This window comes from Zootoca vivipara, chromosome 1, assembly GCF_965207765.1.
Source record: "Zootoca vivipara chromosome 1, rZooViv2.hap1.1, whole genome shotgun sequence".
Taxonomy (NCBI): domain Eukaryota; kingdom Metazoa; phylum Chordata; class Lepidosauria; order Squamata; family Lacertidae; genus Zootoca; species Zootoca vivipara.
The window spans coordinates 84,761,406-84,780,159 of NC_142582.1; the positions used below are offsets into that span (position 1 = coordinate 84,761,406).

Here is an 18,754-nt window from a genome sequence, read left to right on the forward strand (position 1 = left end):
CAACCTAAAATATAGCACACAGGAAGCGGATGCAGGGACAAACAGAAGGATTGTGGTGGTTTGAGTAAACTACTACAAAATGGACATGTGCTGTAGCCCCGAGGTACAAGAATCAGCTTTCATTTGCACTTGTGCAGCTGCTATAGTGCAAGAAGATTGAAAATCTGCAGAGGATGGTTCTTAATGAAACTGAATCAAAGACAGCTCCAAGTTGTACTGTATGCAGTTCAATTCCTGTCCAGGCCCTGTAGTCTCAGCCCAGTTCCTTTCTCCAATATTTGCTGTTTTCAGATTTCTCAACAGTAATCACAAATTATTTAAGCAGACCATACTTTAAAACTAAGTTTGAAAATCAATTTCTTCTCCACATAATTTATGGATTTTGTTGCAGGCTCTAATAATATTTTTCCCACTATCCTGGAAGGGATTGAATTTCAAACATGGAAATAATGAATGCCCCTTAAATTCATTCAAACATGCAGATCACTTCCTTAGTTACCCACAGCCTGCATATTGACATCTGTTAATATCAATCCTTATAAGAAATTCTGGGATCTATTCAGTTCTATCCAAGACTTTGGATTTTTGTCACTTACCTTGGAGGCTGCAAATTGTATTTTCAAAGGATGACGTGCTTGTGCAGAGGGTACAGAACCAACAAGTAGCAACCTGGGAGCATCAAAAATTTGTGCCGAAGTGTTTACTGGCTACTCAGCCATGGGCATAGCTGTCAAGTTTTCCCTTTTCTCGTGAGGAAGCCTATTCAGCATAAGGGAATTTCCCTTTAAAAAAAGGGAGAACTTGACAGCTATGGCCATGGGTAGAAAGAAAACAATAACGCTTGCTGCTGTTAATTAGTCCCTTACCATGGGGTGACAGTTATATCAGCAGTGATATTTAATCTTTCTGGAATGGACTGCAAATGAATAGGTACCCAGTATTGCAAATAAGACAACGCTACTGAACTTGTACATCTACTATCCCTCCTAGGTCATTCTGAAGTAGCAAATTGATTAGCTATATGCAACACAGCTGCTGCGTGGCAGATGAAAGGATTTTTGGATGGGTTGTTTTTAAGGGTTTAGCCTGCTTGTTCAAAAATCCATCAGGGTTCAAATAAACAGTCTTGAGAACGAACTCCTTGGATAAATAGTTCTTGCAGAGGAAGACCAGGCTACTTTTTAACCATCTGTAAGATAAGTTGAGCAGAGGATATTGATAAATCAATGCTGCAGGGAAAGCAAAAACACTAGCTGAAATCAAATAAATGCTCCATATATTTTCTGCATGTAGAGCAGAAAATCAGAATGGCTGTGGAAGTTTCAGCTGAGATTAGGCAGGTCCCTTCCTTGATGAACTTCAGGCACATGACCATGCTGTTCTAGCAGGCATTTCAAAGGAGTAGTTTTATGATCCCCTCTCCCCAATTTTCTGTCGATTGTTTTAATGTACACTACTTAGAAATATTAATATTTAAATGGTATATACATGGCTTAAATAAACTTGTCGTTTAGTCGTGTCCGACTCTTCGTGACCCCATGGACCATAGCACGCCAGGCACTCCTGTCTTCCACTGCCTCCCGCAGTTTGGTCAAACTCGTGTTCGTAGCTTCGAGAACACTGTCCAACCATCTCATAAACTAACAAATACTCATAAACTAACAATGAGTATTTAAAGGAGAAAGCAGGCTGGGGGGGGGGCAGAATTATACTGAAACTTATATTCATTGAAGAAGATAAACTTGCTTGTTTTCTCCCTTCTGGGCAGGTATTAAAATTTCCAAAGAGCCCTTCACAGCTAAAACTATTGGCCAACTTACAGAGTGAGTATGAAGCAAGTAGGAGGATGCAAAATAATTCACAACCTACAAATGTTACCGTATTATATAAATTGGAGGTGGTAGGACAGTATCTGTGCTGTCAAGGACCACATTCCATCAGGAGTAAAGGGTGGGGTGTTGCTTACTAGTGGACCAAAGTCATTGGTGGGTTGAGTCACCCTTCTCTCCTTTTCCCTCTCTGCCCACAAGGTTGCCTGGAGAGGACAGGTTGCTCTTGCTAGATACCTGAAGGGATTGACCTCGGTCCCACCAGTGCACTCGGTAGTGCTATGGGAGAGGGCCTTCTTGGTGGCTGCTCCCAGACTATGGAAATCCCTAGAGAAGCTGGACAGGAGTTTTCATTTTCCTTATTTTGGCAGGTGGTGACTTTGTTGTTCCAAGTCTTTTGGGAACTGACTGCTTTTAATGGAAGAGCTGGTGCTGTGCTGTTTTGTTTTGTCATTATTAGCATGGTTTTAATATATTCTATATATACATATAGTTTGAATTCTGTCAATCTTTAATTGGTTTTAAAATTATTTTCCCCTATGTTTTTAGTAGTTATTTTATCTGTAAGTTGCCCTGAAGTCCTGCCAGAGAAAAGGGGATATAAATAATAATAATAATAATTATTATTATTATTATTATTATTGTTATTATTGCTTGCCACAGGGAAGCGGTGTGAGATTCTAGGAGTTCCAGGCACATACCCAGGGTTCGTAGTTCTTTCACAATGAAGTACAGCAGATACTGTGGTGTATTTATGATATATGGTTTATTTATACATATATGCAACCTGAATTTACAACGGAGGGATTCACAGCATCAACACTCCAAAAAGTCATTGCTTCTCCCAGTATTGAATTCAAACAGAAATCAATCACGGCTCTCTCTCTGGTTCCCAGATTGCAGTTTTTCTTCCAGTGTCTAGCTTCTGGAAATCTAACTACCAGCCGGTTGAGGGAGGGGGCCCCTCATTTGCCATCTAGCACGAAACCACTCCCTTTAATAGTCTAGGCCAGAGCTTTCCAAACTGTGTTGCAACACGTTAGTGTGTCAGCTGCAGTGTGTACGTGTGTTGTGTGAATGCTCCCCGTGCTCCTCCCAGGGCTAGAAAGGAGTACAGTACGTTTAACGTTTGCTACTAAAACACAATTACTGTGTTGCGAAATGATGCATGTCTGTGTCAGACCAACATGAAAAGTTTTGAAAGCTCTGGTCTAGGCTATCGCCTCACCAAGAATTTGAATCCTTGCTTATATTTTAACACTTGCTGGATCCAGGGATTAGAACAGTCTTGGCCTATATAGCCTATTCCTTGTCCAAACTCCTAACAATATAAATTCAATGAAAGAGAAGGGTCCCACAAAAAAACACCTTAACCGTTCAACGTTGCCAGCATATGGTGAAAGCTCTACAATTAAGTTGTTAAATGTACCTGTTTGGAGGGAGTTCCACAAATGAGGGGCTGCCACATCCCTCTCCTGGGCCACCATACTTCTGCATGTCGTGGAACTACCTCTGCAGATCGTAAGAAAGACAGCCATGTACTGTACAGCAGTCTTCCAACTATTTGGGGCCTATGTCATTTGGGGCTTCAAACACTAACATGAGCACCTTGAATTGAACCTGGAATTGAAATGTCAATCAGTGCGTGCAGCTGTTTTAAAATGGAGTTAGAATCATAGAATCATAGAGTTGGAAGAGACCACAAGGGCCATCCAGTCCAACCCCCTGCCAAGCAGGAATTTAGAGTTATATAAGCTCTAAATGGGACCCTGGTCAGTAATCCAGTAGCTGCATTTCTGATCCACTGACATTTCTAAATGCTCTTCATTGCAACAAATAAATGCTCCTTTTCAGTGAAAACTGTGACCTAATTACTGTGGGCACCTCCAGACCAGAGTGGTGGGCTTTTGCTGCAGGTGTATTCTGTAATTTTTGTGGATAGAATAAGAGCACATTAGAGGTGGATTTATACAGAACCATTCTACCTTATTAGCTATTCCGTGATGCTTCCCCAATGTTACCACATTATTACCACCTGGAAGGGGCTAAATGGCAAAAAAGTGGGACAAAAAAACAACACCTAGCGAAACATTTGTGGTATGAAAAGTTACCGGAAGGCAGCAGAAAGTTATGGGATGCGCACTGATGGGAAGTGAAGCAGTATGTCTGCCCCAAACCTTTTTGCATTGCAGGTGTAAATACTGTAGTATTGAAATTGCGATCATGTATAACCACCCCCTTCTGTCATGAACCCCCATGGTCATGGGTGCACAGTAAGAAGACCGTCTGGACTCTGGAAGGGCTGCATGTCTGCCGCCTCAAATGAGACCTAAATGCCAGTTGATTTCCTCACACTCCTGCCTGGTTGTTCGAGTCTCCGCACGTCTGTCGCCTTCCTGCCCTGCCCGAATTCAGACTGTAAGCTCAGTGGGGGCAGAGACTGGTTTCTGCAATGAACGTGCAATGAATGTACGTACGCTGGTGGCGCTGTACTTATGGGATTTCCGAGCGAAACTTACAGGCCGCCCTTTACTACAAAGAAAACGCCACGCAGTCAAGGGGGATTCTATCTGCACACATAAAGCACGCATCCACACGAATATGCACGCATAGATCTAGAGCAGCTTCAGGTACAGATCCCCAGGCCCGGCTTCTACGCGCAACGCGCAGCCGCCTCTCTGGCTTGGGCGACTCCTCTCTCGCTCCCACCTGCTTCCCGGCCACTCCCGGCGAGCTCCTCCTCCGGCTTCCCCTCCCTGCAAACCCCACCCCAGAGGCCAGAGGCCCGCCTTTGCGCCGCTCGCTTTTCCTCAGGCGCCTTTTGGCTCTGCCGCCGCGCAGGCCGCCCGCCTGTCCCTGGTGGGGGCGGCCCGTTTCACCTGCTGCAGCAGCTCCCCTGGCAAGAGGAGGCGGGAAGCGGGTGGTGGTGGGTGGGCTTGGCCGGCCTGCTGCATCCAGCCGTGGGGTGGGGTGGCGACGACATCTGCCTTGCAGCAGCTGCCGCTGCCGCCGCCGCCACAGAGGTGGGAACCTGCTTTGGCTCGGAGGAGCATCAGCAGCGGCGGCGCCTCTTCGCGCTCACTCGCTTCTACCCCCCCCCCCCCGGCTTCCTCCTGCTGATCCTTCCGCACCTCGCTCACCCCTTTCCCCGCCACCCACCCTCCGACGCCGCCGTCCTCCTCGCCGGTAAATAATCGCTGTCTGGTTGCCCTGCTGAGCCCTCCCTCCGCCGTGCCTGCCTGCCTGCCTGCCAGCCAGCCTCGGCATCCCCCTCCCCCTCGCCTCCCGCCTGCATGGAGAGGGAGAATGGCGGAGAGAGAGAAAGGAGCCACGTCCCCGACCGGATCCTCCCCGTTCTTGGGGCTGCACCTCGTCTCGCCCCCCAGTTTCAGGTACCGGAGCTCCCCCCGCGCCCATCTCGACCGCCCTTTGCAACGGGAGATGCTTCGCCGCCAGGGAAGGTTAGGGGGGGCGCAATAGGCACTGCTCTACCCTAGCCTGCCACAGCACCACCCCTTGCCCACCGCCCTGCGTTTCAGTTCAAGGGCCCCTCAACACTCCCCCCCTCCGACCCCGATGCCCCTTCTCCCTCCCCTTCTGTGTGGGGTGGTTGCCTAACGAGCGAGGCTCTAGTCATCCTCAGTTGTATCCGCCAGCTGTTTCATCCTAAGGATCTGGGTAAACAGATCCTATACCCAGCACATAAGGTGAATTAGGTGGGGGGGTGTTGAGTAGGTGGGGGAGATAATAGAGAAAAGGGGAGATCCTTTCCCATCTACCCCCCACTTCATGTCCATCCATAAAGAGGCAGCGGACAGAGTTTTTTTTGGGGGGGGGCTTTATTTCTTGCTACTCAAGACTGTGACATGGCAAGCCGTGGACCAGCAGGTGGGTGCCAGTAGCGCGTCTCCCTTCCACTGCTCCTTCTGGAACAGGTGCCTATGGCTAGCGCATGACTCTTGGAAGAGGGAAAGGGAGCCAAGCTGCCTTTGGAACACCAGCCGCTCACGCAGAAAGGAGGACAAGGTGTTTTTTCCCCCAGCTGGGGAAAAGCCTGCTGGCTTCCTCTTTCCACTTCCCTGAATATGATTGATAATGGGATCTGCACAGATTCCTACCTCAGTAAGCTACAGATTGCACCATCTCCCTCTGGCACTGTCTCCTTCCCACAGCATGACACAACACGCACTACCCACAATATACGCACAACCCCAACTAAAGCTTCTCACGCTGTTCCCAACCTACCATTTGCACAAATTTCCCTCACGCTGTTCCATATAAAGCTTCCCTACTCCTGAAAGATCAATACTTCCTTCCCATGCAAATCTCCTTAGAAAAAGACGTTCTCTTAAATATGGACATCTACAAAACTGCCATTCTCCCACTGTATCAGAAGCACCAAATGCAGAAGGTTTGGGGAAGATTTGTAGCTGGCTGATGAGAGGGTTTCGGTGCCTGTGAGACCATTTTGGGTTTGAATTGTGAGGTGGCTGAAAAGGCAGTTGGGAAAACCTTGAACCACCTGTCTATGATTACGTAGACTGGTTATGATGCCTCCTTGGCATCTACAGCCCTGCTCTTGAAGGTGTTCGTTGCAGCTAGGTAATTGGTCAGTTCCTCCATATTTGTTAATACAATTGTTTGTATCTGGCCTCGCATTGGTGTTTTTTTAAAAAGGATTTATGGGGCTGGGTTTCATTGCCGTTATGAGCTGGTTTCTAATAATTCGATCCATTTCCTGATTGGTATGCATTGCAGAGTAAAATGCTTTCTGACCTGGAAGGGAAGCCAAATTTTGTGATAAATTCTTCATGTTGCAAGATTTCATAGTGCCTTTTGACTCGGAACTGCTTGTGAGAAAATGTTTGATCAGGGGCTCATAATGGAGGGAAATGAACTCTGATGTAACTGTTTTAAGAGATGTTTTGGACACTGTAAAGTCAGGCTTTCTGTGTTACTTACAGATCCTGTTTTCTGCATAACTTTTGCATAGCATTTTATTGAAATGTTAGGGCTAGAAGGGACCAGAAAATTATAATGTTGTCCTTGGAACAGGATTCTTCATGTATAAACCATCCCCTCTCTTGTTGTAAACAGCAAGAGGTAAGCAAGCTTCCTTCAAATTAAAATCATGCTTCTGACAGTAATGATGCTAGTGGATGAAGTATTAACAGCATAGGGATCTCATATTTCTTATTTATTACTTGGAGGTTTCCAAAGACAAGTATTTAAGGACAGCTTTTTACAAGTGGTCATAAACTTTGTCTTACGTATAGCTTTCCAAATGAAAAAAAGGATGCTTTTGCATTCTAGTTCAGATCCAGTACTGGCAGAGCAACATCCACTGCCCCACAGGGTAGCTAGTCCATGTGTGTCACTTAAAAAAAATAAAGAGGGGGAGACATCCAGATCTGCATAGGAAAGAGACAATCTTAAACACAATTTAGAGAACCAAAATGAGGAGGGAAACGTCACAAATTGCCATAATGTCTTCACCAGGCTGAGCCTCAAACCTTTCATGAAGAACTAAACAGCAGCCCTGCTTGGATGAAGAAGCTCCAGCTCTTAAATAATAGCCACACTGGTTGTTTTTTAAAAAAAGATATTGGGCTACTGACATTTGAATTTTCCAACACTTTCTGAATTAGCCTGAACTGACAGTTTGTCTTTTTAAAAAATACTGCTGAATATTATTTTTCAATGAGTTATTCAGCATGAACATGGAAAGGCATAATCTGTTCAAACCCCCTCATTGCTTTTACCACAGTGTGCATCACTTTGTACTTACTTAACACTGCATCTTACTTGTCATCTTACTGCCCAATCATCCAGTTTGGAGCATAGCTGCCAAGTTATCCCTTTTTTTAAGGGATTTTCCCTTATGCTGAATAGGCTTCCTCGCGAGAAAAGGGAAAACTTGGCAGCTATGGTTTGGAGAGATTTCTTTGGGGCTACTTGAAGTCTGCTTGAATTTGCATCATCCCAAATAATTTTGGGTTTATCTGCAATCGTGACTGCCTTGATGTTCGCTCTGTCCTCTGCTTGTTTATAAATGAATTAAATAGCATTACAGCTCCCTTTAAGAACCATTACAGTGCTCCCTGGAAGGACAGATCGTGAAGCTGAGGCTCCAATACTTTGGCCACCTCATGAGAAGAGAAGACTCCCTGGAAAAGACCCTGATGTTGGGAAAGATTGAGGGCACTAGGAGAAGGGGACGACAGAGGACGAGATGGTTGGACAGTGTTCTCGAAGCTACGAACATGAGTTTGACCAAACTGCGGGAGGCAGTGCAAGACAGGAGTGCCTGGCGTGCTATGGTCCATGGGGTCACGAAGAGTCGGACACGACTAAACGACTAAACAACAACAACACAGCTCTTGAACTAACCTCACTTCTTAATTCCCTCTATTTTTAAAGGCTACCTGAGTGTTCCTGTATTCAGCAAAGTCCAGATTTTTTAAAAATATGATCCAAGCATATTTAAGCACCTTGAAGCTTCATTGACTTCTGTGGGACCGTTCAGCATGTGCTCTAATTTCCAGTGAAAATCAATGGAACTTCACAAAGTGCTTAACTGTGTAGCTCAGCCCTGCCCAGTAGTGAGCAAAAACAGGCAGATCCCTCAGAAACCTACTGTGAGAATGTTTGCAAAGCACTTTGAAGGCCAAGCTGCTTGCATCTGCTCTGAACTTGATGGCACAGCTGCTTCGGGTCATTCTGAAGCACCCAGAGCTCTTTGGAGATGAGTTGGCTGGGATCAGTTTAGGTTGTTGCAGCATGAGGGTGCGGACAGGACTTGCAGGGGTCTGGCCAACCACAAGCCCTCTTGAGCCTTGTTTGTCATGTCTTACAAGATGGATGGGTCCAGCAGGCTGTTAATACCTTGCTCTGAGGAGGGGGTGTAATGCTCGCTGCCCTGAAGGAGGTGACCTGGCCCTTAAGACGCCCTCCCAGGACCTAGAGGTTTTGGACAACTACTACCCTGTCACTGGCAAGGTGATGAAGGTGATGGTGGTGGCTGGCCAGCTTCAAATGTGCCTAAAGGAAAATGATTCTCTAGACCTATTTCAATCAAACTTCTAGCCTGACTTTGGCACTGAAATAGCTTGGACCACCCTGATTGATGACTTACATTGGGAAAACGTAAGTCATTTTGCAGTCCTGTTGCAAAATGTAAATCAGGAATGCAGCCCTGTTGATCTTCCTTGATCTCTCAGCAGCTTTCAATATCATTGACTACTATAGTATCATCCTGGAGGGGTTCTGCAGTTTAGAAGCTGCGGGCACCATTTTATGGTAGTTCCAGTGCTACTTGCAGGATTGCAACCAGAGAGTAGCATTAGGAGGCTTCTTGCTTGGCCCCTTTGCTTTGGGGCTGTAGGGATCTGCAGGGCTCCATATGAAGCCACTGGGAGAAGCCTTCCAGGGATTTGGAGTATAGATTGACACCCAACTCTGTCATGTGAATAAGGAGAGGCCGTTCAGTTGCTGGAGGCAGACCAATGAACTTTGGCAAAAGAAATGCAAGCAGGCAAACAGGTTATATCTTATCATCTTATCTTATATTATCATCTTATCATCTATATGAAAATGTAGAAGGTCCGTGTTTGTTAAAGTCCACTTTTCTCCGAAACCACTTGACCGATTGCGTTCAAATTTGGCCACAACGTCACATGTGAATATGCGAGTGTTTGCATGCACTTAGATTGGACAGATGTCATACCTGTGACAGGTATAAACCTGAATTTCTCTTTTAAAAAACCATAGCGGCCTCCAGTGGACATCAAAGGAACAGCCGTCTTTGTGTAGCAATAGGGCCATAATCCCGCCCACAGCAACGTGTGGCTGGGTGCAGCTACTATTATATATGAATGAATGAATTCCAGGGACACATTATGGAAAATATAAAGACCAACAACAAAAAAATTATAAACAGGAAACTGGACAGGGATGCGGTTGGACCTTTGAATGACGTAGTCACAGGTGTGCTGTAAGAATAAAAGAACATTTCAAGCTGAATTAATTCTTTGAATCTGTTAACACAGCTAAAGATGCAGGGCAGGTTATTGTGCCTGAAATAACTTTCTCAGGAGGTGAGTCTGGGGAACTGAAGCAAAATATGGGGATAAGAGATGAAGTTCAAGACCTTATTGACAAATTTAGGAAGAATAAATAAATCACCAGGTTCAGATGACATCCACCTGAGGGTTTTTGAAGAACTCAAATGTAAAACTGTTGCTATTGTGATAAAAATATGTAACCTGCTGGAAAAAGTTCAGAAGAGGACAACCAAATGATCAAGAGGCTGGACCAATTCCTCAAAAACCTTCGAGGAAAGTTTGTGTTTTCCTTTACTCATTTAGGAAAAAATGTGGGAATGATAAGAGGTGTGTAAAATTATGCATGGTGTATAGAAAGCGGCAGAGATTTTTTCTTCTTCTTCTCTCTCGTAATGCTAGAACTTGATTCATCCAATGAACCTGAACACTGGAAGACTTGGGTGAGGCAGTGTATTCACACAGTGCATAGCTAAACTATGGTCTTCTCATTGTTGAAAAGGGTGTTGGACTAGATGGGTCTTTGATTTGATGTATCCATTCTCTTATGTTATTATGAGTTGTACTCTCGCTGAAGGCTCATCAGGGCCAGCCCACACTTGAGGCAAGCTGAGGCAATTGCCTCAGCCTGCAGGATACATAGGGGAAGCAGATCTGCCCTCCAATGAATGTGTTGCTCGCTGGATCTGCCGCCTCCTGGCCACCTCTACAGCAGCCTCTTGACAAATAGGAGGCGCTTCTTGTCTCCTCGTACCCCTTGATAGGAAATACTGGGGGCTGCCCTCTGGGGTCTCTTGGGTTCTGTACACACCTGGGTGATTCAGAGAGAGCCCCTTCCATCCTCCCCTGGTGGAGGAGGTGCCATTTTGTGGCCCACTTCAGGTGCCAAAATGTATTGGGCCGCCCCTGAAGTTCATAGCTGTTAGCTCTCCTAAGCAGGTTGGGTTTGCAACAAAATGTGGCAGCATGGGGTGCTCCCATACATTATATTCCCACCCCCCATCCCAACAGTCATTCAGCATTTGGTTGCTGCTGAGCACACTCGGTTCTCATTCGACTGCTTTGAGTTTTCTTCTTAGAGTTCATTTTAAAGAGGTTTTTTTTTGTACTTCTGCAAACTCCTGGTTTTCGTAGGTCTGCTGTTTTCTCCCTCCTGTGTATAGATAGTGCTTTTTTGGCTTTGTAAGCAATGGTATGGTACTCACACCTGCATATTCCATTTACCTATCGATTTGTACTCTATAAATGTGTCCTAATTTAATTTTAAAGCCATCTAAGCTGCTAGCCAACTTGGCATCCTGCGGCAGTGAATTCCATAAGTTAGGCCTCTGTTGCATGAAGTGGTATTTTTCTGTCTGGAGCGTACAACTAATGAATTTAATTGGGTGAGACAGGGTTCTAGTATTATGAGTTCATGAAAAAAATCTTTCCTCCCCCACACCGTAAAATTTTATATCCTTCTAGCACATCCTTGCTTAGTAATTTCTTTTCTAATTTACATTATGATAAGGAAGTATATTTTCCCAGCATCAAAATATTGGTATTTGAGTGCCAGGGGAAATGCAGCTTTCCTGAAACAGGAATATTGGTTTTGAGGAAAGTCATCTGAATGTCTTGCCCATTCATATATCATGATATGGTGAGTTCCAAAGATCAGTGGTGATTGTTGAAATTATTTATTTTCAATTTGATGCTTATTAATGTCATCAAGTCTTTTCTACTTCTGGAATGGACCAAGATAATAAGCATCATATAAGTCTGATATTCTCATATACAGCTTTATGTCCTTTGTGTTCTGGTGGGCCTCGTTATCACCCAGTGTGAATAGAAAAGCTTGCCTGGGAATGGACAGGGTGATTCTCATGCTTGATACTTAAATTTGGCATTCTTTAAATCTACTCCTAATGCAGTTGTAAAACCATCATTGGCTAGAGTACGCTCTCCAGTTTTTCTTTGCTCTTACATTAACAGCAAATTTGGTCTTACATTAACAACATTATCACAGTACAACTGACATTCACATGTACTTTGTGATGTCATGTAGAAAGATACTAGTTCTCTGGTTGTATAATATACAGTGGTACCTTGGTTCTCAAACTTAATCCGTTCCAGAAGTCCGTTCCAAAACCAAGGCACGCTTTCCCATAGAAAGTACTGTAATGCAAAATGGATTAATTCGTTCCAGACTTTTAAAAACAACCCCTAAAACAGCAATTTAACATGAATTTTACTATCTAACGAGACCATTGATCCATAAAATGAAAGCAATAAACAATGTACCGCAGTCATACAGCCAGTCAATCAGTAGCTGAACTGGGTTCCACACAGTCACAAAAACGAAACAAAAAGCTGCAAAAACAAAACCACAAAATAAATAGCAAAAACAGACAGACAGCATAACACTCAAAACAGAAGTGTGGCACTAAAAACGAAAGTGTAACTCTCAAATTGGAAACGTAACACTCAAAATGGAAAAAAGTTCTCAAACCGGAACACTTACTTCCACATTTACAGCTGTTTGAGTACCAAGGCGTTAGATCTACCAGGATGTGTGGTGTTACGGACCAGCAGATCTCTGACTCAACCAGTGAAGGTACCCAGCACTGACTCAGCTGGCCGATGTCACATCCTGACTCACTTGGGACCCAGCAGGGGGGCTTAGGTGGGATCCTAAGCCAGTTCAGCATAGTCATGTGACCTGGAAACATGGTGTAAGTTAAGCTGCCAGAAAAGTGGTGTCACCCAAACTCCTATTTTACAGGCTTGCTTTTTGTCTGCCAGGCTTTGTCCGGCTCAGCCAACAGCAGAGGTCCTCCTGAACGGAGTTTGGATCTGGCGTACTTCATGCCAGTTTAATTTAAAACAGCATGATTTATGCCGGCTTCCCATACTTAACAATTGCTTCCTAATTAGCTTGCCCAAGATCCTAGGTGGGGTGTCCAAGTCCATCATTCCCATTCTGTTCTCGTGCTCTTAAAAATAATATTCAAAGAATAGCTTCATTTTTACAAGATCCTTATTAGGAGTCTTGAGAAAGTAAAGTAACAGTTACATACCAGTGGCTGGAAACCTCAGGAGGGACACATGCTGTTTTGCTTCCCATAGGTACCTGGTTGACTGCTGTATGAATAGGATGCTGGACTAGATAGGCAGATGATCCAGCAGGCTGTTTTTGTGTTCTTATGAGAGTCCCCCAAGGGCCAGCTAGAGAAGTCTGGAGGGCCACATTCAGGCCCTGGGGCTACCATTCCCCATCCCTGCTCCAAGGTCTGATTTTTGAGGTCTGGCTTCATATGGATGCTTGCAGCTCTGTAGTTGTTCCTTTGAACAACGGTGTAAGGTGAAAACAATCTGTTTCAATCTATCAGCATTTTCTAAAATGCCTTCAAGTTTTTAGGCTTTAAGCATCAATAAGGTGTGGGTTTCTCTCTGCTCTTTTGTGAAGATGGGTCTCTTTTCTAGCTCTAAAATTGCTTGCTGGGTTTGTTGGAAATTATTTCAATGTGGCTGAATTGGTTTTTTAAAAAACCTACTAACTGAGCAATTATAGCTGGCCCAGAAAATACAAATGCAGGAGAAGTGGCTCAGTTAACAGAACTGGCTAACTCAAGATTAGTAGTAGAGATCATCCTGGTCCCATGATAGTCTGGCTATGAATTATTGTCCTAGATACAGCATTTGTCTCCTGGGCTGCTTGTGTGTTAATGTAAACAGCAGCATCCAAAAATGGAAGAACGACTATCAGGCCCAGGTCTCCCAATGTGGCGCTCCATTCAGGCATAATGATCCAGATAATAATAGACTTTGCTAGAACCGGGACTCAACAGTTAACAGGAAGAATTCAGGAGACTCTCTAAGATCTAGGTCAAATAGAAATAAGTTCCATTCGCCGAAATATGGGAATCCTCAGATCTGTGAGGATTAAGAGAAACTTTGCAGGCTGTGAAAGGGCATTCAAAGATCACCCTGTAAACAAAAGCAATTGAGTGCCCTGTGACACTCTAAAGACTTAACAACTTTATTGTGGCACAGGCGTTTGCTGGCCAGAACATACATCTGATGAAGCAGGTTTGCCTACAAAATCTCATCCTGCAAATTATTTAATCTCTCAGGTGCCCCAAGACTCCTACAGTGTTTCTCAAACTTGGGTCTCCAGCTGTTGTCAGACTACAACTCCCATCATCCCTGACCACTGGTCCTGCTAGCTAGGGATGATGGGAGTTGTAGTCCAACAGCAGATGGAGACCCAGGTTTGATAAACTCTGCCCTTGGGTTTGTTGCAACAGGGTTAGCATGCTGCTTAAATGTTTTCCATTTTTTGAGACGTGCAGATCTGAAATACCTGATAATTGTGCCACTGAGGGATTCAGCCCCATTAGTCAACTATCCATATATGCTGAGCTGCACTTCAGCATCTGTGAGCAAAGGGGGCTGCCCTTTTCTCAGGGTTTCTGTTGTTCTAGGCTGTAAAGCAAGCAGAAATTGCTGTCAGCCCTTTTTACAATGACCTAGTTTCAGTTCACTCCGTGCTCCCATCACAAGGTGAAGCCTGAGCAACTGTGCTTTGATGTTAAGTGGCATCTAAGCAGAGGTGACATATGTGCAATGGTGCAAGTCTGATCTGACTAGGACTTGGAGAACAAAAAGTTGTTTGGGTACAGGATGGAGTTTGCCTTTCTTGAAGGTGAATTTTCCTCCTTGCTGCTTTTTTGTTCATGGGGCACTGCATTTCTCTACTGACCTTTGAAGACTTCATGGCCCATAATAATTTGATGACTGGCTGAAAAATAAAATAGTCCTTCATCTAACGCATGCACCTCCTCCTTTTCTGTGAGGACTTACCCAGAGCCCACTGAGTGGGGAGTCAATTCCTTTCAGTCTACAAACCATTGTTCAGCATTTGAACTCTCGACTACAAGGGATCCCACAGCTATGGCTTCCTCCATCTGAATCATGGTTAGCATAGCCCTTGGAACATGCACCATCTCAACTGACCTTCCTTAGGTTGTAAAGAATCCTGAAATGAGAAAGAAAAGTCTTTGCTTGGTGCCAAAAAATGGTAAAAGCAGGCCCCAGGCAGGCTTCCCTGGATAAAGCGTTAGTCTTTGGCACAAGTTGAATCTTTGGCCGTGTCTTATCTTAGTGCTGCTCAAAATAACTTATCTCCAGATAAGCAACAGAGCATGTGTGACTTGGAACCTGATAAGAGACACAACCATGCCTCATTTCCTTCGCAATTAATCTCTGCAGTTGACTGCTGTCTCAAGTTCAGACAAATATTATTTTAAAACATAAAATATGACAATACAGTAGGCCTCCATGGCATCACACGATGCAGGCTAGAACTTTTGCCATTATTCTCAGCTTGCATGGTTCTTTTCTCGTGGTATATATTTAAACATAATTTTGAAATTCAACTAGTTGTCCTGGATTAAAACAGTATCTCCTGGTGGGTGCAGTTCTCTGATACTACCAGTCACACAGGAAGTTGCCTCCTGCTAGGTGAGATTATTTGTCCACGTAACCCATTTTTACTACTCTGACTTGCAGTAACCTTCGCGTCTCATTAGATATATTTCCTTACATCTGTTAGCTAAATGATCCTTTTAACTGAAGATGTCTGGGATTGAATCTGGTACCTTCTGCATGCAGAGCACATGCTCTCTCGCTGAGCTATGGTCCATGCCCTGAGTTGATATTTGCAACACCAGAAATGAACTGGAAAGGTCCACAAAACAGGAGAGGATCAGGTGGCTTGGGAACCTGTCTCTTTCCTGTAGTTGCGCATTAATGTCTAGGCAGACATTCCTTATTTTTTTTATAGTACATAATATTGGAAATACTGTGATTCTGAATCCAAATAGGAATGTGGGACGTCTATCAAATTCCAGAACAGTTCCTGCACTGCATGATTCAAAATCTTTTTTTCAGTCTTGCCCCTAGTTTGGGGTACAGTCACATTAACAATCTTCCAAATCTATCTTTGCAGCACGTCTCTATTCTTGCAATGCTCCCACTTTCATTTCTGGAAGAGAGACAGTAAAACCTTTCTCTCTTCCCGTCCCTCCCTGGAAATATGTATCCTGCTAATATAGATATGCAGGAAGGAGAAAGGGAATTATATACAGTACATCACGGTGCAATTAACACCCCTGCAGCTAGGCAAATGAACAGAGGTCAGGAATTCTGGAAGGTTTAATGCAATGAAACCAGTACAGCATATTGAAGCCAGAAAATAAATAATGTTTCTAAGCATCTGAATTTGTCATCCTCCTTTGGTGGACAAGGTGACAGCTGGAGATGGGACATTGAATGGGATTGTTGTTGTTGTTGTTGTTTAGTCGTTTAGTCGTGTCCGACTCTTCGTGACCCCATGGACCAGAGCACGCCAGGCACTCCTGTCTTGCACTGCCTCCCGCAGTTTGGTCAAACTCATGTTCGTAGCTTCGAGAACACTAGCTCAGTGCTAAGGAGAACTTCCTCAAGAAAGAGACTTGACTGGAGGGACCTGCCTGCATATTGTGTGTCTACCTGGTTTATGAAAGCATTTTTTTCCAGTTCACAAATACAAGCAAAAAGCTAAAACGCAAGATTCCTGTTACTTGCCTGAAGTGCAGGAATAGACCTCAAAATCTTACAGGGTGAGCTTTTGCATCCCTGAGGGGTTGTGTCCGGAGAACTACAAACATTAGAGCAGTTTGTATCAGACCATAGTCTGAAATGAAAATGAAATCAAAATGTCAGCTCTTCGGGACAATTTGTGTTCATTGAGCACACCTTCATACTCTTAGCTAGGAGGTCTCATAAGCATGGTCTCATGAGTAGCCACTAGGTTTCACTTTGCACCAAATGCGTCTATTCCCGAAAGGATTTGAATTCAGAACTCCTGAAACAAAAATAGAAAGAAAACATCAAGTGGTAATGTGCTCAAGTGAACAAGCCATTGCAGATCTAATACCAAAAGTCAGAGCTCCTATATAAACTGGCATCACCTCTGTTAAAACACTTTTCATCGGAGGCCATTCACCTGCGAATCATTGAGTGATGAAGTCATTTAATAATGAGATATTGAGCGGTCAGCATGCTTGTACAGCCTCTATTCTCTCATACTCTAACTCAGGAAGATACGCTGATCCAGCACCTTCTTCTTCAGGGAGGAATGTGTGAACTACTTTTAAATACGGTACACCAAAATGGCTAATAAGAGTAAGAAGGCGGAATAGTTCAAGGAGAAAGTAAAACAACTATGAATGGCTATAAGCTGTCCATCAGATTCAGTTGAGCAGTCAGAAAAGCAAGATATCTAACAACTTAAACCTGATTCTGGAATATGTGCTATGCATCGTGTGTTGCAGAAAATAATGTGTTTTAAAGCAGAGCAGGTAAAATTCATGGATATATATGTAATAGCAGAAATTCAAGGCTGTAGGGGCAGGGTACAGTACAGATCCTGCAGGTTAGAAGCACATTGGACTACAACCACAGAGAAGACAGACAAGGTCTGCTTTGCTTATTATAGAGGTTGGCCAAATCTAGGGTTGCCATATTTCAAACAGTGAAAGGTTGTTGAGCTAAAGCACTTTAAAGTGGCCATTTTTGAGCTATTTTTATGGGGAAATGGCGCTGCCCACGTGGGTTGCCATATGTCTGGATTTTCCTGGACTTTGGCCCGATTTCCACCCGGACACTGCTGCTGACTGCAGTATTCCGTATATCTCCAGGGGAATTTGGACGTATGGCAACCCTCCCAAATCCAATATTATGAATAATTCTTCCTCTTTCTCTCCCATACTTCCTGAAACACCTTGGTGTTGGTGGTGAGTCAATTGATGGAAAGAAATGGAGAGGGGGAACATCTCTAATGCCCCAATCTATAGGGCTGCGTTTAAACCCTGCATTTAAACCCAGCATGGCTTCTGACTACAATTCTATGAATCAAGCCAATGGCCCATCTATAGTCCAGCAGCATCCTGCTTTCACAGCGGCCTGTGGAAATCCTGCAAGCAGGACATGTGTGCAACATCAGCCTGCCCACCTGTGACTCCCAGCAGCTGGCATCCAGAAGCATGCTGCATGTTTACTTGGAAGCAAGTCCCACTGTACTCAAGGGGCTGACTCCCAGGCAACTGTGCATAGGATCACAGTCAGAGCGTCACCTCTTAAAAAATAATTCTCCTTGCTCCACTCCAAATAACTGGGCAATTTCAGAAGTAGCCTCTGAAGCCAAGACTATTTGGATTACAATCCATCCCTCCTTTTTCTTCACCATCGGAAGTGGCAGTAGTTGGCAATATGGCAGGCTGGATGTATATGTGCAAACATTGGTGTGTGCTTGTTTCTGAGATGCTAGCTCAGTTAAAAAGCCAAGCTTGTCCACTCAAGACCTGATTTCTGTGTTTTTTGTTTGGGAATATAGTACTACATCAATACGGGGAAAGGTAAGCTTCCTACAGCTTGGTAGCCTGGCTCACTTGCTTAAGACACCTAGTTTAGTTGTATTTTTTTTGTTCAGCCAGCACCTCTGGCTTGGTGCACTTTGTTGTCTGCTTCTTCCATGTCTCCTACCACCCTTCTTCCTTCTGAAATGTTACAATATTGTTAACTACAAGTATTCTAACTTGACTGCATTCTGCAAATTGAATAAATTGCTAAAATAGGCATAACTCAGCCTGCATGCTCTACATGGCCTCCTTTGGTGTAAGATTCAAATGCATGCAGTGGCTGAGCCAAACATCTGTGAACTTAAAATATATGGCTTTGCCAGTCAAGTGTTTGTTAAATGACTGGTTTTGCCAGTGGGGGACTTAGGTTGTTGAGGCATTGGATAAGTTCGCCTGCTGAGTGAGGTGTGATAGGATAGTTCTG

General features: G+C 44.2%; 1 protein-coding gene across 2 annotated transcripts in view; it reads left to right on the forward strand.

Annotated features, from left to right (window-relative positions):
- Positions 1-4,634: 4,634 nt before the first annotated feature.
- MAPK8IP1 (mitogen-activated protein kinase 8 interacting protein 1) overlaps positions 4,635-18,754 on the forward strand; it is a 60,884-nt gene continuing 46,764 nt past the window's right edge. The window contains exon 1 of one of the 2 annotated variants that reach the window (XM_035115727.3): positions 4,635-5,221. In XM_035115727.3, coding sequence (XP_034971618.2) covers positions 5,123-5,221 — 99 coding nt within the window. In that variant the 5' untranslated portion in view covers positions 4,635-5,122. The remainder of the gene's footprint in view (positions 5,222-18,754) is intronic. The other variant, XM_035115700.3, reaches the window with a different exon arrangement.